The 26,800-nt window shown below is 55.9% G+C and overlaps 2 protein-coding genes across 2 annotated transcripts in view; both read right to left on the bottom strand.

Annotated features, from left to right (window-relative positions):
* Positions 1 to 26,800, bottom strand: part of LOC120921597 (ankyrin repeat domain-containing protein 50-like) — a 48,685-nt gene that overhangs the window by 16,394 nt on the left and 5,491 nt on the right. Inside the window, exons 2-4 of the mRNA XM_040334103.1 lie at positions 23,529 to 24,010; positions 16,886 to 17,115; positions 11,481 to 15,164 (exon numbers count right to left, since the gene is read on the bottom strand). Coding sequence (XP_040190037.1) covers positions 11,482 to 15,164; positions 16,886 to 17,115; positions 23,529 to 23,902 — 4,287 coding nt within the window. The 5' untranslated portion in view covers positions 23,903 to 24,010 and the 3' untranslated portion in view covers position 11,481. The remainder of the gene's footprint in view (positions 1 to 11,480; positions 15,165 to 16,885; positions 17,116 to 23,528; positions 24,011 to 26,800) is intronic.
* Positions 5,266 to 7,689, bottom strand: LOC120921613 (uncharacterized proline-rich protein-like; the record flags this gene model as incomplete). Its single annotated transcript, XM_040334119.1, has 2 exons — positions 5,266 to 5,316; positions 7,630 to 7,689. Coding segments are annotated over 2 exons (111 nt in total), but the record flags the coding sequence as incomplete, so codon positions are not given.

A 26,800-nucleotide genomic window follows, 5' to 3' on the forward strand; every position in this document is an offset into this window, starting at 1 on the left:
AAATTAACAAGAATTTGGTAAAAAGAAAGGATGAGACTTTTAAGGTGCCAAAAAAATACAACATGGGTTTATAAAATATATATATATATATATATATATATATATATATATATATATATATATATATATATATATATATATATATATATATATATATATATATATATATATAAAAAAAAATATTATTTAAGCATGATTAAAATCATCATAGTATCATCATACAATGTCCATGTGATTAAAGAACCCGCAGTACCTCCTTGCTCTACATGTTTCACCATACGATGGCTTCTTCAGGAGGACCCTTGAAGAGTACTGCATGTATAATCACTGAGCGATGATAAATATCTTATAAAAATCTGAAAATACGGCTCAAGTGTCAGGAGGATATTTTTGTAGGCGAGATATTTGGTGAAACCACAGGAGGCAGACCAAGGGATTCCAAGACAATATGCCTGTGGGTATATCCAATACCATTGGGTCACTTAGTTATTGGAAAACCAACATAGAGCACTAAGGATTCTGTCACATTTTTACATCTAATATAGATGAACTTCCCAGAGGAGTGTTACCAAGCTGTCAAAACGCTCTGTATAAACATGCAGCAGCTGATTTTAAGATTTTTCTTATCATTCAGTGATTATACATGCAGTACTCATCAAGGGTACCTCCTGAAGAAGCCATCGTATGGCGAAACATGTAGAGCAAGGAGGTACTGCGGGTTCTTTAATCACATGGACATTGTATGATACTATGATGATACCTGCTGCGAGCTCCGTGACTGTGTCTGCGGGACCCGCGGACCTCGATGTCCCGCGATCGTGTCACGGATCAACAGAACGGGGAGATGCCTGTGTAAACAAGGCATCTCCCTGTTCTGCCTAGTGACAGGACACTGATCGTCTGCTCCCTGTAACGGCTTGCAAATATAATCCAGGCCCTATTGGGACACCCAAGTAGGTCCAGGTCCTATTGGGACACCCAAGTAGGTCTAGGTTAGTTTGGGACACCCAAGCAGGTCTAGGTCCAATTGGGACACCCAAGCAGGTCTAGGTCCAATTGGGACACCCAAGCAGGTCTAGGTTAGTTTGGGACACCCAAGCAGGTCTGGGTCCAATTGGGACACCCAAGCAGGTCTAGGTCCAATTGGGACACCCAAGCAGGTCTAGGTCCAATTGGGACACCCAAGCAGGTCTAGGTCCAATTGGGACACCCAAGCAGGTCTAGGTCCAATTGGGACACCCAAGCAGGTCTAGGTCCAATTGGGACACCCAAGCAGGTCTAGGTCCAATTGGGACACCCAAGCAGGTCTAGGTCCAATTGGGACGCCCAAGCAGGTCTAGGTCCAACTGGGACACCCAAGCAGGTCTAGGTCCAACTGGGACGCCCAAGCAGGTCTAGGTCCAACTGGGACGCCCAAGCAGGTCTAGGTCCAATTGGGACGCCCAAGCAGGTCTAGGTCCAACTGGGACGCCCAAGCAGGTCTAGGTCCAACTGGGACGCCCAAGCAGGTCTAGGTCCAACTGGGACGCCCAAGCAGGTCTAGGTCCAACTGGGACGCCCAAGCAGGTCTAGGTCCAACTGGGACGCCCAAGCAGGTCTAGGTCCAACTGGGACGCCCAAGCAGGTCTAGGTCCAACTGGGACACCCAAGCAGGTCTAGGTCCAACTGGGACACCCAAGCAGGTCTTGGTCTAACTGGGACACCCAAGCAGGTCTGGGTCCAATTGGGACACCCAAGCAAGTCTGGGTCCAATTGGGACGCCCAAGCAGGTCTGGGTCCAATTGGGACGCCCAAGCAGGTCTTGGTCCAATTGGGACGCCCAAGCAGGTCTAGGTCCAATTGGGACGCCCAAGCAGGTCTAGGTCCAATTGGGACGCCCAAGCAGGTCTAGGTCCAATTGGGACGCCCAAGCAGGTCTAGGTCCAATTGGGACGCCCAAGCAGGTCTAGGTCCAATTGGGACGCCCAAGCAGGTCTAGGTCCAATTGGGACGCCCAAGCAGGTCTAGGTCCAATTGGGATGCCCAAGCAGGTCTAGGTCCAATTGGGACACCCAAGCAGGTCTAGCTTTAGATCCAGGTCCAATTGGGACACCCAAGTAGATCCGGGTACTATTGGGATACCCAAGTAGGTCTAGGTCACCCCCGTTTCCTTGACAATGACCCTACACAAAAGCTCTGTGTCTTCCTATAAAGTTCAACATCAGCCAAAACATTTTAGGTGGTTGGTGTTGGTTAGTGTGGGGAAGGATTAGAACCTCTGCCATGTTTTTTTATTGCCAACTGTGTTTCACACTAAGGAGAGTTCACCTCACTTCCTGTCCTGAAAAATCACCTAATTATGGCTCCATATCTGCCCCAGAGGAAACCTTGCAATGATTTTCAGATTTCACAGAAACCCTGGGGGGGGGGGGGTCAGCTGGAAGAATGCCCCCTCTTTTAGACAGCCAACAAGATCATTGGTGTCACACAGCTGGCCAAATAATGTCCCCGAGCAACCCCTGGATGAACCCCCATTGAGAATGGCTACTCTAACCCTTCCCAAATCCATCAAAACCCAAGAGAACGTTGTGGCTCGAGTTGGGATTTTTAAAACGTTGGCCAATATTTTTGTTGCTGACCTTGTTGACAAGCATGTTTTTGTACATGAGTCACAGAGACAGGAAATGAGGCAAAATCTCTCTAAAGGAATCACAGGCAAAAATAAAACAGTAATGTTTAAACTAGGGATGCACCGATACCATTTTTTCAACACCGATTACGAGTACCGAGACTTTTTTGCAGGTACTCACCGATACTGATACCTATCGCCTAGGAAGAGGGGTGGTTTGGGAGGTGGCGGGGGGTTGTTCCTGAGTTGGGTGATGGCAGGGTGGGAGGGCTAAGTGAGGGCAGGGTAGTTGAGAGTGGGGTGAAATAGGGATTGTGGGGTGGGAGTGTTGGGATGGAAAAGGCTGTGGTCACTGGGGGGGGGGGGGGAGAAGAGGATGGGGATAATGGGTATAGGAGAATTATTGGAAGACATGGGGGCAGAGGTGACAGCTGGTAGAGGGAAGGAGGAGGCAACAGGCAGAAGTGACTGCAGGCATGCTACAGGGAGACAGCCAGAGACTGCAGGCATGGTGCGGGGAGACAGCAGGCATGGTGCGGGGAGACAGCCAGAGACTGCAGGCATGCTACAGGGAGACAGCCAGAGACTGCAGGCATGCTACAGGGAGACAGCCAGAGACTGCAGGCATGCTACAGGGAGACAGCTAGAGACTGCAGGCATGCTACAGGGAGACAGCTAGAGACTGCAGGCATGCTACAGGGAGACAGCTAGAGACTGCAGGCATGCTACAGGGAGACAGCTAGAGACTGCAGGCATGCTACGGGGAGACAGCCAGAGACTGCAGGCATGCTACGGAGAGACAGCCAGAGACTGCAGGCATGCTACGGGGAGACAGCCAGAGACTGCAGGCATGCTACGGGGAGACAGCCAGAGACTGCAGGCATGCTACGGGGAGACAGCCAGAGACTGCAGGCATGCTACGGGGAGACAGCCAGAGACTGCAGGCATAGTGCGGGGAGACAGCCAGAGACTGCAGGCATGGTGCGGGGAGACAGCTAGAGACTGCAGGCATAGTGCGGGGAGACAGCTAGAGACTGCAGTCATAGTGCGGGGAGACAGCCAGAGACTGCAGGCATGCTACAGGGAGACAGCCAGAGACTGCAGGCATGCTACAGGGAGACAGCCAGAGACTGCAGGAATGCTACAGGGAGACAGCTAGAGACTGCAGGCATGCTACAGGGAGACAGCTAGAGACTGCAGGCATGCTACAGGGAGACAGCTAGAGACTGCAGGCATGCTACGGGGAGACAGCTAGAGACTGCAGGCATGCTACGGGGAGACAGCTAGAGACTGCAGGCATGCTACGGGGAGACAGCCAGAGACTGCAGGCATGCTACGGGGAGACAGCCAGAGACTGCAGGCATGCTACGGGGAGACAGCCAGAGACTGCAGGCATAGTGCGGGGAGACAGCTAGAGACTGCAGGCATGGTACAGGGACACAGCCAGAGACTGCAGGCATGGTGCGGGGAGACAGCCAGAGACTGCAGGCATAGTGCGGGGAGACAGCTAGAGACTGCAGGCATAGTGCGGGGAGACAGCCCTGCTGCTCAGTACGACAGGATACCGCCTGTCGAGTGTCTTCATACAGAGCCCCCCTGTTCTCTGCCTCAGTATCCGGCCAGGGATGGCACTGTCCGGAGGGGAGGAGGAGGAGGCAGGGACGGCACTGTCCGGAGGGGAGGAGGAGGAGGAGGAGGAGGAGGCAGGGATGGCACTGTCCGGAGGGGAGGAGGAGGAGGAGGAGGAGGAGGAGGCAGGGATGGCACTGTCCGAAGGGGAGGAGGAGGAGGAGGAGGAGGAGGAGGAGGAGGAGGAGGAGGAGGAGGAGGAGGAGGAGGAGGCAGGGATGGCACTGTCCGGAGGGGAGGAGGAGGAGGCAGGGACGGCACTGTCCGGAGGGGAGGAGGAGGAGGCAGGGACGGCACTGTCCGGAGGAGGCAGGGACGGCACTGTCCGGAGGAGGCAGGGACGGCACTGTCCGGAGGAGGCAGGGACGGCACTATCCGGAGGAGGCAGGGACGGCACTGTCCGGAGGGGAGGAGGAGGCAGGGACGGCACTGTCCGGAGGGGAGGAGGAGGCAGGGACGGCACTGTCCGGAGGGGAGGAGGAGGAGGCAGGGATGGCACTGTCCGGAGGGGAGGAGGAGGAGGCAGGGATGGCACTGTCCGGAGGGGAGGAGGAGGAGGCAGGGATGGCACTGTCCGGAGGGGAGGAGGAGGAGGCAGGGATGGCACTGTCCGGAGGGGAGGAGGAGGAGGCAGGGATGGCACTGTCCGGAGGGGAGGAGGAGGAGGCAGGGATGGCACTGTCCGGAGGGGAGGAGGAGGCAGGGACGGCACTGTCCGGAGGGGAGGAGGAGGCAGGGACGGCACTGTCCGGAGGGGAGGAGGAGGAGGCAGGGATGGCACTGTCCGGAGGGGAGGAGGAGGAGGCAGGGATGGCACTGTCCGGAGGGGAGGAGGAGGAGGCAGGGATGGCACTGTCCGGAGGGGAGGAGGAGGCGGGGATGGCACTGTCCGGAGGGGAGGAGGAGGCGGGGATGGCACTGTCCGGAGGGGAGGAGGAGGCAGGGATGGCACTGTCCGGAGGAGGAGGCAGGGATGGCACTGTCCGGAGGGGAGGAGGAGGAGGCAGGGATGGCACTGTCCGGAGGGGAGGAGGAGGAGGAGGCAGGGATGGCACTGTCCGGAGGGGAGGAGGAGGAGGAGGAGGCAGGGATGGCACTGTCCGGAGGGGAGGAGGAGGAGGAGGCAGGGATGGCACTGTCCGGAGGGGGAAGAGGAGGAGGAGGCAGGGATGGCACTGTCCGGAGGGGAAGAGGAGGAGGAGGCAGGGATGGCACTGTCCGGAGGGGAGGAGGAGGAGGCAGGGATGGCACTGTCCGGAGGGGAGGAGGAGGAGGCAGGGATGGCACTGTCCGGAGGGGAGGAGGAGGCAGGGATGGCACTGTCCGGAGGGGAGGAGGAGGCAGGGATGGCACTGTCCGGAGGGGAGGAGGAGGCAGGGATGGCACTGTGGAGGCGGGGATGGCACTGTCCGGAGGGGAAGAGGAGGCAGGGATGGCACTGTCCGGAGGGGAAGAGGCGGCAGGGATGGCACTGTCCGGAGGGGAGGAGGAGGCGGGGATGGCACTGTCCGGAGGGGAGGAGGAGGAGGCAGGGGTGGCACTGTCCGGAGGGGAGGAGGAGGAGGCAGGGGTGGCACTGTCCGGAGGGGAGGAGGAGGAGGCAGGGATGGCACTGTCCGGAGGGGAGGAGGAGGCAGGGATGGCACTGTCCGGAGGGGAGGAGGAGGCAGGGATGGCACTGTCCGGAGGGGAGGAGGAGGCAGGGATGGCACTGTCCGGAGGGGAGGAGGAGGCAGGGATGGCACTGTGGAGGCGTGGATGGCACTGTCTGTAGGGGAGGAGGAGGAGGCAGGGATGGCACTGTCCGGAGGGGAGGAGGAGGCAGGGATGGCACTGTGGAGGCGGGGATGGCACTGTCTGGAGGGTAGGAGGAGGAGGCAGGGATGGCACTGTGGAGGCAGGGATGGCACTGTGGAGGCGGGGGTGGCACTGTCTGGAGGGGAGGAGGAGGAGGCAGGGATGGCACTGTCCGGAGGGGAGGAGGAGGCAAGGATGGCACTGTCCGGAGGGGAGGAGGAGGCAGGGATGGCACTGTCCGGAGGGGAGGAGGAGGCAGGGATGGCACTGTCCGGAGGCAGGGATGGCACTGTCCGGAGGGGAGGAGGAGGCAGGGATGGCACTGTCCGGAGGGGAGGAGGAGGCAGGGATGGCACTGTCCAGAGGGGAGGAGGAGGCAGGGATGGCACTGTCCAGAGGGGAGGAGGAGGCAGGGATGGCACTGTCCAGAGGGGAGGAGGAGGCAGGGATGGCACTGTCCGGAGGGGAGGAGGAGGAGGCAGGGATGGCACTGTCCGGAGGGGAGGAGGAGGAGGAGGCAGGGATGGCACTGTCCGGAGGGGAGGAGGAGGAGGAGGCAGGGATGGCACTGTCCGGAGGGGAGGAGGAGGCAGGGATGGCACTGTCCGGAGGGGAGGAGGAGGAGGAGGAGGAGGAGGAGGCAGGGATGGCACTGTCCGGAGGGGAGGAGGAGGAGGAGGAGGCAGGGATGGCACTGCCTGGAGGGGAGGAGGAGGCAGGGATGGCACTGTCCGGAGGGGAGGAGGAGGAGGAGGAGGCAGGGATTGCACTGTCCGGAGGGGAGGAGGAGGAGGCAGGGATGGCACTGTCCGGAGGGGAGGAGGCAGGGATGGCACTGTGGAGGCGGGGATGGCACTGTCCGGAGGGGAGAAGGAGGCAGGGATGGCACTGTGGAGGCGGGGATGGCACTGTCCGGAGGGGAAGAGGAGGCAGGGATGGCACTGTCCGGAGGGGAAGAGGAGGCAGGGATGGCACTGTTCGAAGGGGAAGAGGAGGCAGGGACGGCACTGTCCGGAGGGGAGGAGGAGGCGGGGATGGCACTGTCCGGAGGGGAGGAGGAGGAGGCAGGCATGGCACTGTCCGGAGGGGAGGAGGAGGCAGGGATGGCACTGTCCGGAGGGGAGGAGGAGGCAGGGATGGCACTGTCCGGAGGGGAGGAGGAGGCAGGGATGGCACTGTCCGGAGGGGAGGAGGAGGCAGGGATGGCACTGTCCGGAGGGGAGGAGGAGGCAGGGATGGCACTGTCCGGAGGGGAGGAGGAGGCAGGGATGGCACTGTCCGGAGGGGAGGAGGAGGCAGGGATGGCACTGTCCGGAGGGGAGGAGGAGGCAGGGATGGCACTGTCCGGAGGGGAGGAGGAGGCAGGGATGGCACTGTCCGGAGGGGAGGAGGAGGCAGGGATGGCACTGTGGAGGCGTGGATGGCACTGTCTGTAGGGGAGGAGGAGGAGGAGGCAGGGATGGCACTGTCCGGAGGGGAGGAGGAGGCAGGGATGGCACTGTGGAGGCGGGGATGGCACTGTCTGGAGGGTAGGAGGAGGAGGCAGGGATGGCACTGTGGAGGCAGGGATGGCACTGTGGAGGCGGGGATGGCACTGTCTGGAGGGGAGGAGGAGGAGGCAGGGATGGCACTGTCCGGAGGGGAGGAGGAGGCAGAGATGGCACTGTCCGGAGGGGAGGAGGAGGCAGGGATGGCACTGTCCGGAGGGGAGGAGGAGGCAGGGATGGCACTGTCCGGAGGCAGGGATGGCACTGTCCGGAGGGGAGGAGGAGGCAGGGATGGCACTGTCCGGAGGGGAGGAGGAGGCAGGGATGGCACTGTCCGGAGGGGAGGAGGAGGCAGGGATGGCACTGTCCAGAGGAGAGGAGGAGGCAGGGATGGCACTGTCCAGAGGGGAGGAGGAGGCAGGGATGGCACTGTCCAGAGGGGAGGAGGAGGCAGGGATGGCACTGTCCAGAGGGGAGGAGGAGGCAGGGGTGGCACTGTGGAGGCGGGGATGGCACTGTCCGGAGGGGAGGAGGCGGCAGGGATGGCACTGTCCGGAGGGGAGGAGGAGGAGGAGGCAGGGATGGCACTGTCCGGAGGGGAGGAGAAGGAGGAGGCAGGGATGGCACTGTCCAGAGGGGAGGAGGAGGAGGCAGGGATGGCACTGTCCAGAGGGGAAGAGGAGGAGGCAGGGATGGCACTGTCCAGAGGGGAAGAGGAGGCAGGGATGGCACTGTCCAGAGGGGAAGAGGAGGCAGGGATGGCACTGTCCAGAGGGGAAGAGGAGGCAGGGATGGCACTGTCCAGAGGGGAAGAGGAGGCAGGGATGGCACTGTCCGGAGGGGAAGAGGAGGCAGGGATGGCACTGTCCGGAGGGGAAGAGGCGGCAGGGATGGCACTGTCCGGAGGGGAAGAGGAGGCAGGGATGGCACTGTTCGAAGGGGAAGAGGAGGCAGGGATGGCACTGTCCGGAGGGGAAGAGGCGGCAGGGATGGCACTGTCCGGAGGGGAGGAGGAGGCAGGGATGGCACTGTCCGGAGGGGAGGAGGAGGCAGGGATGGCACTGTCCGGAGGGGAGGAGGAGGAGGAGGCAGGGATGGCACTGTCCGGAGGGGAAGAGGAGGCAGGGATGGCACTGTCCGGAGGGGAGGAGAAGGAGGAGGCAGGGATGGCACTGTCCAGAGGGGAGGAGGAGGAGGCAGGGATGGCACTGTCCAGAGGGGAAGAGGAGGCAGGGATGGCACTGTCCGGAGGGGAGGAGGAGGCAGGGATGGCACTGTCCGGAGGGGAGGAGGAGGAGGAGGCAGGGATGGCACTGTCCGGAGGGGAAGAGGAGGCAGGGATGGCACTGTCCGGAGGGGAGGAGAAGGAGGAGGCAGGGATGGCACTGTCCGGAGGGGAAGAGGAGGCAGGGATGGCACTGTCCGGAGGGGAAGAGGAGGCAGGGATGGCACTGTCCGGAGGGGAAGAGGAGGCAGGGATGGCACTGTCCGGAGGGGAAGAGGAGGCAGGGATGGCACTGTCCGGAGGGGAAGAGGCGGCAGGGATGGCACTGTCCGGAGGGGAAGAGGCGGCAGGGATGGCACTGTCCGGAGGGGAAGAGGCGGCAGGGATGGCACTGTCCGGAGGGGAGGAGGAGGAGGAGGCAGGGATGGCACTGTCCGGAGGGGAAGAGGAGGAGGAGGCAGGGATGGCACTGTCCGGAGGGGAAGAGGAGGCAGGGATGGCACTGTCCGGAGGGGAGGAGGAGGAGGAGGCAGGGATGGCACTGTCCGGAGGGGAGGAGAAGGAGGAGGCAGGGATGGCACTGTCCGGAGGGGAGGAGAAGGAGGAGGCAGGGATGGCACTGTCCAGAGGGGAGGAGGAGGAGGCAGGGATGGCACTGTCCAGAGGGGAAGAGGAGGCAGGGATGGCACTGTCCGGAGGGGAGGAGGAGGCAGGGATGGCACTGTCCGGAGGGGAGGAGGAGGAGGAGGCAGGGATGGCACTGTCCGGAGGGGAAGAGGAGGCAGGGATGGCACTGTCCGGAGGGGAAGAGGAGGCAGGGATGGCACTGTCCGGAGGGGAAGAGGAGGCAGGGATGGCACTGTCCGGAGGGGAAGAGGAGGCAGGGATGGCACTGTCCGGAGGGGAAGAGGCGGCAGGGATGGCACTGTCCGGAGGGGAAGAGGCGGCAGGGATGGCACTGTCCGGAGGGGAAGAGGAGGCAGGGATGGCACTGTTCGAAGGGGAAGAGGAGGCAGGGATGGCACTGTCCGGAGGGGAAGAGGCGGCAGGGATGGCACTGTCCGGAGGGGAGGAGGAGGCAGGGATGGCACTGTCCGGAGGAGGCAGGGATGGCACTGTCCGGAGGGGAGGAGGAGGAGGAGGCAGGGATGGCACTGTCCGGAGGGGAAGAGGAGGCAGGGATGGCACTGTCCGGAGGGGAGGAGGAGGAGGAGGCAGGGATGGCACTGTCCGGAGGGGAGGAGAAGGAGGAGGCAGGGATGGCACTGTCCGGAGGGGAGGAGAAGGAGGAGGCAGGGATGGCACTGTCCAGAGGGGAGGAGGAGGAGGCAGGGATGGCACTGTCCAGAGGGGAAGAGGAGGCAGGGATGGCACTGTCCAGAGGGGAAGAGGAGGCAGGGATGGCACTGTCCGGAGGGGAAGAGGAGGCAGGGATGGCACTGTCCGGAGGGGAAGAGGAGGCAGGGATGGCACTGTCCGGAGGGGAAGAGGCGGCAGGGATGGCACTGTCCGGAGGGGAAGAGGCGGCAGGGATGGCACTGTCCGGAGGGGAAGAGGAGGCAGGGATGGCACTGTTCGAAGGGGAAGAGGAGGCAGGGATGGCACTGTCCGGAGGGGAAGAGGCGGCAGGGATGGCACTGTCCGGAGGGGAGGAGGAGGCAGGGATGGCACTGTCCGGAGGAGGCAGGGATGGCACTGTCCGGAGGGGAGGAGGAGGAGGAGGCAGGGATGGCACTGTCCGGAGGGGAAGAGGAGGCAGGGATGGCACTGTCCGGAGGGGAGGAGAAGGAGGAGGCAGGGATGGCACTGTCCAGAGGGGAGGAGGAGGAGGCAGGGATGGCACTGTCCAGAGGGGAGGAGAAGGAGGAGGCAGGGATGGCACTGTCCAGAGGGGAGGAGGAGGAGGCAGGGATGGCACTGTCCGGAGGGGAGGAGAAGGAGGAGGCAGGGATGGCACTGTCCAGAGGGGAGGAGAAGGAGGAGGCAGGGATGGCACTGTCCAGAGGGGAAGAGGAGGCAGGGATGGCACTGTCCGGAGGGGAGGAGGAGGCAGGGATGGCACTGTCCGGAGGGGAAGAGGAGGCAGGGATGGCACTGTCCGGAGGGGAAGAGGAGGCAGGGATGGCACTGTCCGGAGGGGAAGAGGAGGCAGGGATGGCACTGTCCGGAGGGGAAGAGGAGGCAGGGATGGCACTGTCCGGAGGGGAAGAGGAGGCAGGGATGGCACTGTCCGGAGGGGAAGAGGAGGCAGGGATGGCACTGTCCGGAGGGGAAGAGGAGGCAGGGATGGCACTGTCCGGAGGGGAAGAGGAGGCAGGGATGGCACTGTCCGGAGGGGAAGAGGAGGCAGGGATGGCACTGTCCGGAGGGGAAGAGGAGGCAGGGATGGCACTGTCCGGAGGGGAGGAGGCGGCAGGGATGGCACTGTCCGGAGGGTAGGAAGAGGCAGGGATGGCACTGTCCGAAGGGTAGGAAGAGGCAGGGATGGCACTGTCCGGAGGGGAGGAGGAGGCGGTCCTCTTCCAAGCGACATCACTTCCGGTACCGGTTTACAGAATCGGAGCATTTTCGCAAGTACCGATACTCGCTAAAATGGCCAGTATCAGCGCCGATACTGATACCAATATCGGTGCATCCCTAGTTTAAACCATAGTTAAAAAATATTTAAAGCCAGCTGACAAATTTAAACACATACAGAAGAAAGTGATAAACTACATGCAGTTAATGTACCTACCTCACAGCGGAGTCTCCTTCCTGAAGTTAAACCCGCATGTGCGACCCTCGAATTGCAGCTTGATGGCTTGTTTGAGGTGGAGTTGAGGGTCCATAGTGGTCATGGAGATAACTGGAGAGTTCAATGGGCTCGGCGAGCCAGTTTGGTCCCTGGTCCCACAAAACGGCGAGTCCTTTGTGGTTCTGGTGGGCGAGGACGCCTCGTCTGCAGTTCTCTTAGGAGAGTATACAAAGTCCACAGGCTTTTTTGCAGAGTAGACTGGGTCCTCGCACCTTGAAGGGGGCGACATAGGATTTGGGGACTTATTTGGAGAATAAACAGGTTCCACAGTTTTCTTGGAGGGGGTGAAAGAAGTGGGACTATTCTTTGGAGAAGACATAGAAGTCCCAATGATCTGGGGCGAAGGCACCGGTCTCCCGCTTTTAACGGCAAATTGCACAATATTTTTCGTGTTTTCGGCAGAGTCCACAGTCTTTCGGAAGGAGAGTTCCCTCTCGGTGCCAGCTTGGCTTGAAGAATATCCAGAACTCTTATTTTGGTCATCCCCGGGGTCTGCTGTCCTGCTGCAAGACCTGGCGCTGGAGTTCCTGTTTGGAGGAGGGGCATAATCTCCTGCCTTGAAACGGGAATAGGTGGGGCTTCCATATTTTGGGTTGGTGAGAATCCCGTTCCTTTTTGAATCCCGCTCAGGGGAACTTGGGTTTTGAGAGGGAGCACCAATCACGTCTGATCGGGAAAGATCTTGATGCAGGTTGGGGGTCTGATCCAAGCCTGAAATGTGACTGGTCTTAAGTTGAGGAACCGGGCCACTAAGCATGCCGGTGAGGGCCACGGCTTGACGGGAACGGCTGCGAGGAAGAGAGTGCTGCTGAACCTGCTGAGTAAAAGTTAGACTGTCTGCCGGCACAGTCGCCTGGGAGTGGTAGGTGGAGGATGTTAATATTGATCCTTTGGAGCTCTTTAGAGAGTTGTCCAGTGATTGGCTACCTGTGGACACTGGAGATAGGGTAGACCAGCTACCAACAGTCCCTTCCACCACTTCCTTGTGATTAGTGTCTTTCTGGGGACGCTTTCCTATCAAGCCTTGGTATGGTGGAACGCCATGTTTCTCCAAGAGATTTACAATTGCCATGTGTCCTCCTTTGGCTGCAACCCTTATTGGGGTCCGGCCATAATGGTCTGCATGGAAGGGGCTAGCCTTGCCCTCCTCCAGCAGCACCCGGGCCAGCTCTTCATGTCCCTCTTGGGCGGCGATACAGAGAGGGGTAGCACCTTGTGAACACTGTGCATCGATAAAAGCCCCGTTCTCTAGAAGAAGGTGGGCGATATTGACATGCCCTCTCCATGCGGCGCAGTGTAACGGAGTCCTCCTTTCCTTGTCGAAGGCATTGCAGTTGGCTTTACCCTTTTGTAGAAGAATCCGTGCCATTTCCCAGTCTCCTTGCCAGCAGGAGGCGTGCAAAGCCGTGCGTTCCTCCGAGTCTCTTAACTCGGGGTTGGCTCTATAGTCAAGCAAAATTTCCACCACGTCTGTCAGTCCTTGCAGGGCCAGCAGGTACAGGAGGGGCTTTCCTTGACTGGCTTTAACATCGGGGTCTGCTTCTTTTTTCAGTAGTAATTTCACGGTGCCCTTGTGGCCCCCGAGAGCAGCAAAGCATAAAGCCGTCATTTGGTCACTGCCGCGCTGGTCTACCGGGGACCCGCGGTTAATCAAAAAATCTACACAGCCTGTGTGCCCTTCCTGAGCTGCCAGCAGGAGCGGGGTGTTCCCCTCGCTGTCTCTCATGCCCAGCTTGGCTCCTCCTTCTATCAGGGTGCGACACACATTTTTCCGTCCTTCACAGGCGGCCCAGTGAAGTGCAGTCCATCCCAGTATGTCTTGGTGATTTTCGTTAAGCCCCCTGTCCAGCAAGACCCTGGCGGCCTCTTCTCCTCCAGCAGCAGCAGATGCCAAGAGGAGTGGCGTCCTCCCCTCCGTGTCCATAATGTCAGTTGCAGCGCCCCATAGAAGCAGGACCCGCACCGCTTCAGCGTGGCCCCCTAAGGCGGCGGCAAGTAGCGGCGTCATATGACCTTTGCCAGGTTTATCAGGGTCAGCACCCGCCTCAAGCAGAAGCTCCGCCACCTCTTCTTTCCCCTCATAAGCAGCCACCAGTAGTGGTGTGACCCCTTCTTTATCTTCCAGCTCTGGATTTGCACCATGTTCCAGAAGCAGAGATACCATCTCCGGATAGGTGTTCCCAGAGGGCATGCACAGGCAGGCTACGGCAAGGGCAGTCCGGCCCTCTAAATCACATGTATTCACATTAGCCCCAGATTCCAGCAAGAGTTCTGCCACTGAGCGATGGCCCATATATGCGGCAGCCATGAGGGGAGTCCTGCCCTCCACATCAGCCTGGTCTATCCCAGCTCCAGCTCTTAGCAGGGCCTTTGCGGGCCCCTCATGCCCTCCCCAGGCCGCTGCCCTGAGTGCGGTGCGTCCGTCACAGCCAGAGATGTCAGGCTGAGCTCCAGCAGCAAGAAGTGCTTCCACCACCTCTGTGTGGCCTCCCCAAGAGGCAGCTCGCAGGGGAGTCCACCCCCGACTGTCCGTGTGATCATGACGGGCACCGTGTTGCAGAAGGATCTCAACCACCCAGAGGTAGCCCTGGTGAGCTGCCAGGCCTAGAGGAGTTTGGCCATCTTCATCCGTGGACTCTAGACTAGCTCCTCTGGAAATCATTAGGGTCACGACTTCCAGGTTCCCAGCATGGGCAGCTGCAGCCAGCAAGGTCCGTCCCGCTCGATCCTGTTTGTTGAGGCTGCTTCCACCGTCCAATAACATTTCCATAGAGCCGCCACGCTCCAGGGTCCTTCTCAGAGCCCCGGAGTCTTCTACAGCCGAAACTCCATCTACTGTGGATTTTGCCAAGAGCAGCAGTTGCAAAACTTCTAGTTCTAGAGGAATGTCCGAGGCCAGGCAGTCCGACACGGGCACCCTGGTCCACAAAAGCCATAGAGCCAGGTGAGATGGGTCCAGCCCTCGGAGATCAGACAGCAAGAGGTGCCTGGCGAGTTGTTGGACCTCGGTGGGGGACAGGTCGGGTGCCCTTGTTGATAAGCTCATGGCCAGCATACTGTGGCCCTCGGGTATGCTGCAGAGATACTTCTGTGTGCAGTACTTGACGTCCAGCAGCCACTCTGAGAAGCTGTGATGGAAGAGCACCAGCCCGCTTCGAGAGACCCCTGCCGGGCCAAGCAGGGGGGAGATAGACTCCAAGACCTTGTTAAAGTCCTCGGTGCTCCAGCCTTTCATTTGTTTGGTCCACACGGCTCTGTGCAGCTGGGAAGGCGAGATCGGAGATGGCGACGCCAGGACGCCATTCAGCAGCGTCCGCACCTGGCAGAACTGGCGCCCGGAGAACAGGCGTTGGCACAGCCACAGGTATAGCCCGTTCAGAGTGCCGGGGATATGGCGGACCTCTCGGAGGAGGATGGTGCCCTCGGACACTCCGTCCAGTACGCGTTTCAGGTACAGGAAGCAGCCGTTGCTCTTTATGTGAAGCTGGTTAAGCATCTCGGCGGTGTCCAGGGTCAGGTGCTGCCGCAGGGTCTCCTCGCAGTCCAGGCGGCACAGGATGTACTGCTGAACGTCGCGTACGATGTGCGCTTTGCGGAGGTCGTCCAGGCACAGTCTGCGGAAACCTGCAGAAAAAAAAAAAAAGGATAAGATTTACCAACGGGGTCTGCAAACTACATCACCTATACCAGGGGTCTCCAAACTTTGAGCAAAGGGCCAATTTACTGTCCTTCAGGCTTTAGCGGGGGCCAGGCTGTGGCCAGCGAGAGCAGAAAATGGCTGAATAAAAAACGATGCCCCATCCTCGGTGTCACTTGGAGGAGTAGTGCCCCAAGGGCCACATAAAGGCAAGCAAAGAGCCACATAAAGGCAAGCAAAGGGCCACATAAAGGCAAGCAAAGGGCCACATAAAGGCAAGCAAAGGGCCACATAAAGGCAAGCAAAGGGCCACAGTTTGGAGACCCTTGACATGTGTACATCCTGTAATCAATGGGATCTAATATTTTATACATGCAATAAAGAAAGGAGACTTTGGCTATGCTGGACGATAAACTGCAGCAGGAAATGTTAAGATGTCATCTGTCTCAAGGAGAAAAAAAAACAAAAAACATACTGCTGTGCCGACGGCTCCGGTAAGCGGCGGAGGACATGTTACTGAGATGAGTATGTAGGGGGACTACGCTGCTCCTCCTTACTGTATATACAGTATGAAGAGTGGGTGTGGTCACTCTAGTACAGGTCATAGATGTACTATGGCTACATGTCTAGGGGGAGTGTCTATTAGAACTACGTGTCTGGGGGGCAGTGTCTATTCAAACTACGTGTCTGGGGGGAGTGTCTATTCAAACTACGTGTCTGGGGGGGAGTGTCTATTAGAACTATGTGTCTGGGGGGAGTGTCTATTAGAACTACGTGTCTGGGGGGAGTGTCTATTAGAACTACGTGTCTGGGGGGAGTGTCTATTAGAACTACGTGTCTGGGGGGGAGTGTCTATAAGAACTACGTGTCTGGGGGGGAGTGTCTATTAGAACTACGTGTCTGGGGGGGAGTGTCTATTAGAACTATGTGTCTGGGGGGGGAGTGTCTATTAGAACTACGTGTCTGGGGGGAGTGTCTATTAGAACTACGTGTCTGGGGGGAGTGTCTATTCAAACTACGTGTCTGGGGGGAGTGTCTATTAGAACTACGTGTCTGGGGGGAGTGTCTATTAGAACTACGTGTCTGGGGGGAGTGTCTATTAGAACTACGTGTCTGGGAGGAGTGTCTATTCGAACTACGTGTCTGGGGGGGAGTGTCTATTAGAACTATGTGTCTTGGGGGAGTGTCTATTAGAACTATGTGTCTTGGGGGAGTGTCTATTAGAACTACGTGTCTGGGGGGGAGCGTCTATAAGAACTACGTGTCTAGGGGGAGTGTCTATTAGAACTACGTGTCTGGGGGGAGTGTCTATTCGAACTACGTGTCTGGGGGGAGTGTCTATTCGAACTACGTGTCTGGGGGGAGTGTCTATTCGAACTACGTGTCTGGGGGGGAGTGTCTATTAGAACTATGTGTCTTGGGGGAGTGTCTATTAGAACTACGTGTCTGGGGGGGAGCGTCTATAAGAACTACGTGTCTAGGGGGAGTGTCTATTAGAACTACGTGTCTGGGGGGAGTGTCTATTCGAACTACGTGTCTGGGGGGAGTGTCTATTCGAACTACGTGTCTGGGGGGAGTGTCTATTCGAACTACGTGTCTGGGGGGAGTGTCCATTAGAACTACGTGTCTGGGGGGAGTGTCCATTAGAACTACGTGTCAGGTCTGGGGAGATTTGCATACATCAGGGATACATTTCCCCCGCGCTCACCTGTAAACATCCTGGTGACGGTCTTGTTTTGCCTCCGCGCCGTACACACCAGCAGCAGCCATGGCGGGAACAGCTCATGGTGATTGGCCAGCAATTCCGCGATGGTACAGCTGGACTCCGCCCCAAATCCATCTGAACGACAACAGCAGCACGTCTCATCCACCGAATCCACCAGCAGCAAGAGGTTCTGGGAAGGAGGAGGAAGCTCTGCCAGGGGCAAGAGGACCAGCCTGCAATGAGAGCACATGTCAGTAAATAGACCAGCCCACCACGAGAACGCCTATCAACCAGCCTGCAATGAGAACACGTCAGTAAATAGACCAGCCCACCATGAGGACACCTATCAACCAACCTACAAAACAGCCATGTCAATAGAGGACCCACCATGAGGACACCTATCACCCAGCTTGAAAATAAGCCATGTCAATAAATGGAGGACCGGCCTGCAATGAAGACAGGTCAGTAAATGAAGAACCCACCTACGAGAAGACCCATCACCCAGCCTACAAAAGAGCCATGTCAATAGAGGACCCGCCCACCATGAGGACACCTAGCACCCAGCCTCCAAAAGAGCCATGTCAATAGAGGACCTACCATGAGGACACCTATCACCCAGCCTACAAAAGAGCCATGTCAATAGAGGACCCACCCACCATGAGGGCACCTATCACCCAGCCTACAAAAGAGCCATGTCAATAGAGGACCCGCCCACCATGAGGACACCTATCACCCAGCCTGCAAAAGAGCCATGTCAATAGAGGACCCACCCACCATGAGGGCACCTATCACCCAGCCCACAAAAGAGCCATGTCAATAGAGGACCCGCCCACCATGAGGGCACCTATCACCCAGCCTACAAAAGAGCCATGTCAATAGAGGACCCGCCCACCATGAGGACACCTATGACCCAGCCCACAAAAGAGCCATGTCAATAAATTAGGAACCAGCCTGCAATGAAGATAGGTCAATAAATGAAGAACCCACCTAGGAGGAGACCCATCACCCAGCCTGCAAAAGAGCCATGTCAATAGAGGACCTACCATGAGGACACCTATCACCCAGCCTACAAAAGAGCCATGCCAATAGAGGACCTACCATGCGGGCACCTATCACCCATCCTACAAAAGAGCCATGTCAATAGAGGACCCGCCCACCATGAGGGCACCTATCACCCAGCCTGCAAAAGAGCCATGTCAATAGAGGACCCGCCCACCATGAGGGCACCTATCACCCAGCCTGCAAAAGAGCCATGTCAATAGAGGACCCACCATGAGGGCACCTATCAACCAGCCTGCAAAAGAGCCATGTCAATAGAGGACCCACCATGAGGGCACCTATCACCCAGCCTACAAAAGAGCCATGTCAATAGAGGACCCACCATGAGGGCACCTATCACCCAGCCTGCAAAAGAGCCATGTCAATAGAGGACCCACCATGAGGACACCTATCACCCAGCCCACAAAAGAGCCATGTCAATAGAGGACCTACCATGAGGGCACCTATCACCCAGCCTACAAATGATCCATGTCAATAGAGGACCTGCCCATTATAAGGGCACCTATCACCCAGCCCACAAAAGAGCCATGTCAATAGAGGACCCGCCCACCATGAGGGCACCTATCACCCAGCCCACAAAAGAGCCATGTCAATAGAGGACCCACCCACCATGAGGGCACCTATCACCCAGCCTACAAATGATCCATGTCAATAGAGGACCTGCCCATTATAAGGGCACCTATCACCCAGCCCACAAAAGAGCCATGTCAATAGAGGACCCGCCCACCATGAGGGCACCTATCACCCAGCCCACAAAAGAGCCATGTCAATAGAGGACCCACCCACCATGAGGGCACCTATCACCCAGCCTACAAAAGAGCCATGTCAATAGAGGACCCGCCCACCATGAGGACACCTATGACCCAGCCCACAAAAGAGCCATGTCAATAAATTAGGAACCAGCCTGCAATGAAGATAGGTCAATAAATGAAGAACCCACCTAGGAGGAGACCCATCACCCAGCCTGCAAAAGAGCCATGTCAATAGAGGACCTACCATGAGGACACCTATCACCCAGCCTACAAAAGAGCCATGCCAATAGAGGACCAACCATGCGGGCACCTATCACCCATCCTACAAAAGAGCCATGTCAATAGAGGACCCGCCCACCATGAGGGCACCCATCACCCAGCCTGCAAAAGAGCCATGTCAATAGAGGACCCGCCCACCATGAGGGCACCTATCACCCAGCCTGCAAAAGAGCCATGTCAATAGAGGACCCGCCCACCATGAGGGCACCTATCACCCAGCCTGCAAAAGAGCCATGTCAATAGAGGACCCACCATGAGGGCACCTATCACCCAGCCTGCAAAAGAGCCATGTCAATAGAGGACCCACCATGAGGGCACCTATCACCCAGCCTGCAAAAGAGCCATGTCAATAGAGGACCCACCATGAGGGCACCTATCACCCAGCCTACAAAAGAGCCATGTCAATAGAGGACCCACCATGAGGGCACCTATCACCCAGCCCACAAAAGAGCCATGTCAATAGAGGACCCACCATGAGGACACCTATCACCCAGCCCACAAAAGAGCCATGTCAATAGAGGACCTACCATGAGGGCACCTATCACTCAGCCTACAAATGATCCATGTCAATAGAGGACCCACCCACCATGAGGGCACCTATCACCCAGCCTACAAAAGAGCCATGTCAATAGAGGACCTACCATGAGGACACCTATCACCCAGCCTACAAAAGAGCCATGTCAATAGAGGACCCACCCACCATGAGGGCACCTATCACCCAGCCTACAAAAGAGCCATGTCAATAGAGGACCCGCCCACCATGAGGACACCTATCACCCAGCCTGCAAAAGAGCCATGTCAATAGAGGACCCACCATGAGGACACCTATCACCCAGCCCACAAAAGAGCCATGTCAATAGAGGACCTACCATGAGGGCACCTATCACCCAGCCTACAAATGATCCATGTCAATAGAGGACCTGCCCATTATAAGGGCACCTATCACCCAGCCCACAAAAGAGCCATGTCAATAGAGGACCCGCCCACCATGAGGGCACCTATCACCCAGCCTACAAAAGAGCCATGTCAATAGAGGACCTGCCCATTATGAGGGCACCCATCACCCAGCCCACAAATGATCCATGTCAATAGAGGACCTGCCCATTATAAGGGCACCTATCACCCAGCCCACAAAAGAGCCATGTCAATAGAGGACCCGCCCACCATGAGGGCACCTATCACCCAGCCTACAAAAGAGACATGTCAATAGAGGACCCGCCCACCATGAGGGCACCTATCACCCAGCCCACAAAAGAGCCATGTCAATAGAGGACCCGCCCACCATGAGGGCACCTATCACCCAGCCCACAAAAGAGCCATGTCAATAGAGGACCCGCCCACCATGAGGGCACCCATCACCCAGCCCACAAAAGAGCCATGTCAATAGAGGACCCGCCCACCATGAGGGCACCTATCACCCAGCCTACAAAAGAGCCATGTCAATAGAGGACCCGCCCACCATGAGGGCACCTATCACCCAGCCCACAAAAGAGCCATGTTAATAGAGGACCCGCCCACCACGAGGACACCTATCACCCAGCCCACAAAAGAGCCATGTCAATAGAGGACCTACCATGAGGACACCTATCACCCATCCCACAAAAGAGCCATGTTAATAGAGGACCCGCCCATGAGGACACCTATCACCCAGCCCACAAAAGAGCCATGTCAATAGAGGACCCGCCCACCATGAGGGCACCCATCACCCAGCCTGCAAAAGAGCCATGTCAATAGAGGACCCACCATGAGGACACCTATCACCCAGCCTACAAAAGAGCCATGTCAATAGAGGACCCGCCCACCATGAGGGCACCCATCACCCAGCCTACAAAAGAGCCATGTCAATAGAGGACCTACTATGAGGACACCTATTACCCAGCTTGAAAATAAGCCATGTCAATAAATGGAGGACCGGCCTGCAATGAAGACAGGTCAGTAAAATGAAGAACCCACCTACGAGGAGACCCATCACCCAGCCTACAAAAGAGCCATGTCAATAAATGGAGGATCAGCCTGCAACAATGACACCTCTGTAAATTAAGAAGCCACCCACCACGAGGACACCTATCAACCAACCAGTAAGGAAGCCACATCACTAAATGGAGGACTATCCTACAATGAGGAAATATGTCAGTAAATTGAGCTCCATCCAGCAAGGAGTTCTCATGCAGCTAAATGATCACTAAGCAATACATAAAGGAAGAGCAGCCTGCAATGGAAGGAAACACCTATGAGAGGCCACGTGTCAGGAAATGTAGACTCTACGTCAGTATCTCTTCAGGGAAGACGGCTCCTCTAAGGCAACACAAGTAAGTAAGGTCACCCTGCAACAAGACGGGTCACAAAAGGAACAACTTGCAGCAAAAACAAAACCAATACCCAGAGGCGTCTCGGAAACAATATATAATGCCAGGAACTGAACACCACCTGGCACAAGAAATTACGTCCGGAGACTCGTCCAGCCATTATGAGGCCCTCCGTCAGGAAGATCTGCCACCTGCATTTCATGAAGCAAAACGTGTCAGCAAGGACATCCGGCTACAAAACATCACCTCAGAGGTTCTCCTGAACGAGTCTCCACATCAGTCACCCGAGAACACGACTAGGGTTGTCCCGATACCACTTTTGTAAGACCGGGTACAAGACAAGTACCGATACTTTTTTTCCCCAAGTACTCGCCGATACCGAATACCGATATTTATTTTTAATGTCATGTGACAGTGACACACTGATGGCTGCCACTAAAAGATGGCACTGACTGATGGTTGGGAGTCGGGACTGATGGTTGGCAGTGGCACTGATGGATGGGCACTGATAGGTGGCACACACTGATGGCTGGCACTGATTGATGAGCACTGATAGGTGGCACACACTGATGGCTGGCACCGATTGATGAGCATTGATAGGTGGCACTGATTATGCAGCACTAATAGGTGGCACACACTGATGGCTGGCACCGATTGATGAGCACTGATAGGTGGCACACACTGATGGCTGGCACCGATTGATGAGCACTGATAGGTGGCACACACTGATTGATGAGCACTGATAGGTCACCATGGGGTGAGATTATACAGTCAGCAGACACACATTATAGAGGCTTCATTACTGACCCTCAGAAACGGTGCCACACAATTTACAGATCACAGGTACACTACAGATCCTCAGGGGTGGGGCCAAAGAGTTACAGAATCAAGATACACTACATCTGTGTGGTGGGATCATACAACCTGCCGATATACACCATTATAGAGAATTCAGTATAGACCCTCAGGGGAGGTGCCACACTATTCACAGGTAGACTACAGATCCTCAGGGATGGGACAAAGGATTTACAGAAATAAGATACACTGCATGTCTTTGGGATGTGATCATACACCCTACAGATAGCAAGTGCACAACATTATAGCGGTTACTGACCCTCAGGAGCGTTGCCACACAATTTAGAGATTCTCAGGGGTGGGGGGGGGGGGGTCACAGAAATAAGATACACTGCATGTCCTTGGGATGGGATCATACACCCTACAGATAGCAAGTGCACAACATTATAGCGGTTACTGACCCTCAGGGGCGTTGCCACACAATTTACAGATTCTCAGGGGTGGGGGGGGTCACAGAAATAAGATACACTGCATGTCCTTGGGATGGGATCATACACCCTACAGATAGCAAGTGCACAACATTATAGCGGTTACTGACCCTCAGGGGCGTTGCCACACAATTTACAGATACAGATTCTCAGGGGTGGAGGGGGTCACAGAAATAAGAAACACTACATGTCTTTGGGATGGGATCATACCCCCTACAGATGGCAAGTGCACAACATTATAGTGGTTACTGACCCTCAGGGGCGTTGCCACACAATTTACAGATACAGATTCTCAGGGGTGGGGGGTACAGAAATAAGATACACTGCATGTGTTTGGGATGGGATCATACAGCCTACAGATAGACCCTCAGGGGAGGTGCCACACAATTTACAGGCACACTACAGATCAGGGGTGGAGTTACAGAAATAAGCTGCACTGCATTTCTAAGGGGTAAGATCATACAGCCCGCAGATACACAACAATATAGAGATTTCATTACTGACCCTCAGGGGCGTTGCCACACAATTTACAGATACAGATTCTCAGGGGTGGGGTGTACAGAAATAAGAAACACTACATGTCTTTGGGATGGGATCATACCCCCTACAGATAGCAAGTGCACAACATAATAGCGGTTACTGACCCTCAGGGGCGTTGCCACACAATTTACAGATTTCAGGGGGCCATATAGTCGGTTAGTAGAAGATACACTACCAACCCTACAGTACAAGGCCAAAAAGTCTACAACAAATACACTTCATACCCACAGGTACCAGCAGAGAGACTACAGATTCTAAAAAGGTGGAGGCCAAACTTTGTACAAATTGTAGATTACTTAAAAAAAAACCTTTGGGGCCACACAGTCCGAAGCTAACAGAGACATAGACAGATCAGATGAAGGTGGGGATACAAAGCCTACAACAGATATACTAGAGAACCTCGGGGGTGGGAGCACCATTTCCTCACCTTTTGAATAGCTCGGTCAGATCACCCTTACACGCATCGGCGTCGGCCTCTCCCCGGTAGCCTTTGATGAGCGGGCTGTGGCGCAGTTGGCGCGCCAGGCTGTGTATAAAGTGCAGCGGGTCCAAGCTGGAATGCGTGTGCGCCTGACAGAAGTGGTGTGCCAGGACACGGGGGCCAAGGCGAGAGTTCTTCCCTGCCTCCGAAGACGGCCAGAGGATCTCGGTAGACAAGGCCGTCTTCCCTGCGCCAGGGGCCCCTGTGATTATGATACCGGGGGCCTGCGCTCCCCCCAGCCCCTCCAGACAGTGCTGAAGCCTCTGTAAGACCCATTCTCGGCAGTAGAAGGCACGCCCCCGCAGATCACTAGCCGTCATCTCTGCAGATGGTGACAGGCCATTGGCGGATGGAGCATCACGGGAAGGTAGGGCCGGCGTCCTAAGCCTACATTATGGGGTCCAGTGGGTGGCGGCATACAGACTGACCTGGGAAAGGGGAATATAAAATACAGGCATCAGTCACATGACCAACACTGATCGCGATATAAGAACACGGAGGGCATAAAAACACATAAAATTCTGGTATTGTTCTGCCCCTCACTGCTTCCTCATGGGAGGGGTTTATTAATATTTTACATGATCTATAGATCTGATTCTGCAGGTATGGGAGATGTAAATTGATAAAGGTGGGTGGATCTAGGTGGGGTATTCACTTATTGGTAGGTACATCTGGGTAAGTAGGTGGGCCTTGGCAAAGTATTTATACTTCGTAGTTCTGGGTGGGCAGGTGAGTCTAGGTGGAATATTTATACATTGGTTGGTAGATCTAGGTGGGCTTAGGCCAGGTATTCATACATTGGTTGGTAGATCTAGGTGGGCTTAGGCCAGGTATTCATACATTGGTTGGTAGATCTAGGTGGGCTTAGGCCAGGTATTCATACGTTGGTTGGTAGATCTAGGTGGGCTTAGGCCAAGTATTCATACGTTGGTTGGTAGATCTAGGTGGGCTTAGGCCAGGTATTCATACGTTGGTTGGTAGATCTAGGTGGGCTTAGGCCAAGTATTCATACATTGGTTGGTAGATCTAGGTGGGTAGGTGGGCTTAGACCAAGTATTCATACATTGGTTGGTAGATCTAGGTGGGCTTAGGCCAAGTATTCATACATTGGTTGGTAGATCTAGGTAGGCTTAGGCCAGGCATTCATACATTGGTTGGTAGATCTAGGTGGGCTTAGGCCAGGTATTCATACGTTGGTTGGTAGATCTAGGTGGGCTTAGGCCAAGTATTCATACGTTGGTTGGTAGATCTAGGTGGTTAGTTGGCCTAGGCCAGGCATTCATACATTGGTTGGTAGATCTGGGTAAGTCGGTGGGTTTAGGTGGAGTATTCATACATTGGTTGGTAGATCTGGATGGGTAGGAGGATCTAGGTAGGGTACTCATACATTGGTTGGTAGATCTTGGTGGGTAGGTGGGTCTAGGTGGAGTATTCATACATTGGTTGGTAGATCTTGGTCGGTAGGTGGGTCTAGGTGGGGTATTCATACATTGGTTGGTAGATCTGGGTGGGTAGGTGGATCCAGGTGGGGTACTCATACATTGGTTGGTAGATCTTGGTGGGTAGGTGAGTCTAGGTGGAGTATTCATACATTGGTTGGTAGATCTGGGTGGGTAGGAGGATCTAGGTAGGGTACTCATACATTGGTTGGTAGATCTTGGTGGGTAGGTGGGTCTAGGTGGAGTATTCATACATTGGTTGGTAGATCTTGGTCGGTAGGTGGGTCTAGGTGGGGTATTCATACATTGGTTGGTAGATCTGGGTGGGTAGGTGGATCCAGGTGGGGTACTCATACATTGGTTGGTAGATCTTGGTGGGTAGGTGAGTCTAGGTGGAGTATTCATACATTGGTTGGTAGATCTGGGTGGGTAGGTGGGTCTAGGTGGGGTAGTCATACATTGGTTGGTAGATCTAGGTAAGTAGGTGGGTCATTCATATATTGGTTGGTAGATCTGGATGGGTAGGTGGGTTTAGGTAGGGTAGTCATACATTGGTTGGTAAATCTGGGTAAGTAGGTGGGTCTAGGCAGGTTGGTAGATCTGGGTGGGTAGGTGGATCCAGGTGGGGTACTCATACATTGGTTGGTAGATCTGGGTAAGTGGGTGGGTTCATAATACATTGGTTGGTAGATCTGGGTGGGTAGGTGGATCTAGACGGGGTAGTTGGTTGGTAGATCTGGGTGGGTAGGTGGGTTCAGGTGGGGTACTTATACATTGGTTGGTAGATCTGGGTGGGTAGGTGGGTCTAGGTGGAGTATTCATACATTGGTTGGTAGATCTGGGTAAGTCGGTGGGTTTAGGTGGAGTATTCATACATTGGTTGGTAGATCTGGATGGGTAGGAGGATCTAGGTAGGGTACTCATACATTGGTTGGTAGATCTTGGTGGGTAGGTGGGTCTAGGTGGAGTATTCATACATTGGTTGGTAGATCTTGGTCGGTAGGTGGGTCTAGGTGGGGTATTCATACATTGGTTGGTAGATCTGGGTGGGTAGGTGGATCCAGGTGGGGTACTCATACATTGGTTGGTAGATCTGGGTGGGTAGGTGGGTCTAGGTGGGGTAGTCATACATTGGTTGGTAGATCTAGGTAAGTAGGTGGGTCATTCATATATTGGTTGGTAGATCTGGATGGGTAGGTGGGTTTAGGTAGGGTAGTCATACATTGGTTGGTAAATCTGGGTAAGTAGGTGGGTCTAGGCAGGTTGGTAGATCTGGGTGGGTAGGTGGATCCAGGTGGGGTACTCATACATTGGTTGGTAGATCTGGGTAAGTGGGTGGGTTCATAATACATTGGTTGGTAGATCTGGGTGGGTAGGTGGATCTAGACGGGGTAGTTGGTTGGTAGATCTGGGTGGGTAGGTGGGTTCAGGTGGGGTACTAATACATTGGTTGGTAGATCTGGGTGGGTAGCTGGAGTACTCATACATTGGTTGGTAGATCTGGGTGGGTAGGTGGATCCAGGTGGGGTAGTCATACATTGGTTGGTAGATCTGGGTGGGTAGGTGGGTTCAGGTGGGGTAGTTGGTTGGTAGATCTGGGTGGGTAGGTGGGGTACTCATACATTGGTTGGTAGATCTGGGTGGGTAGGTGGATCTAGACAGGGTAGTTGGTTGGTAGATCTGGTGGGTAGGTGGGTTCAGGTGGTACACGGATATCAGTAGATTTATATTGGTGGGTATAAGGATATATTGATCGGTGCAGTATAGGAAGTGTATTGA

Source organism: Rana temporaria (genome assembly GCF_905171775.1).
Source record: "Rana temporaria chromosome 2 unlocalized genomic scaffold, aRanTem1.1 chr2h, whole genome shotgun sequence".
Classification (NCBI taxonomy): Eukaryota; Metazoa; Chordata; class Amphibia; order Anura; family Ranidae; genus Rana; species Rana temporaria.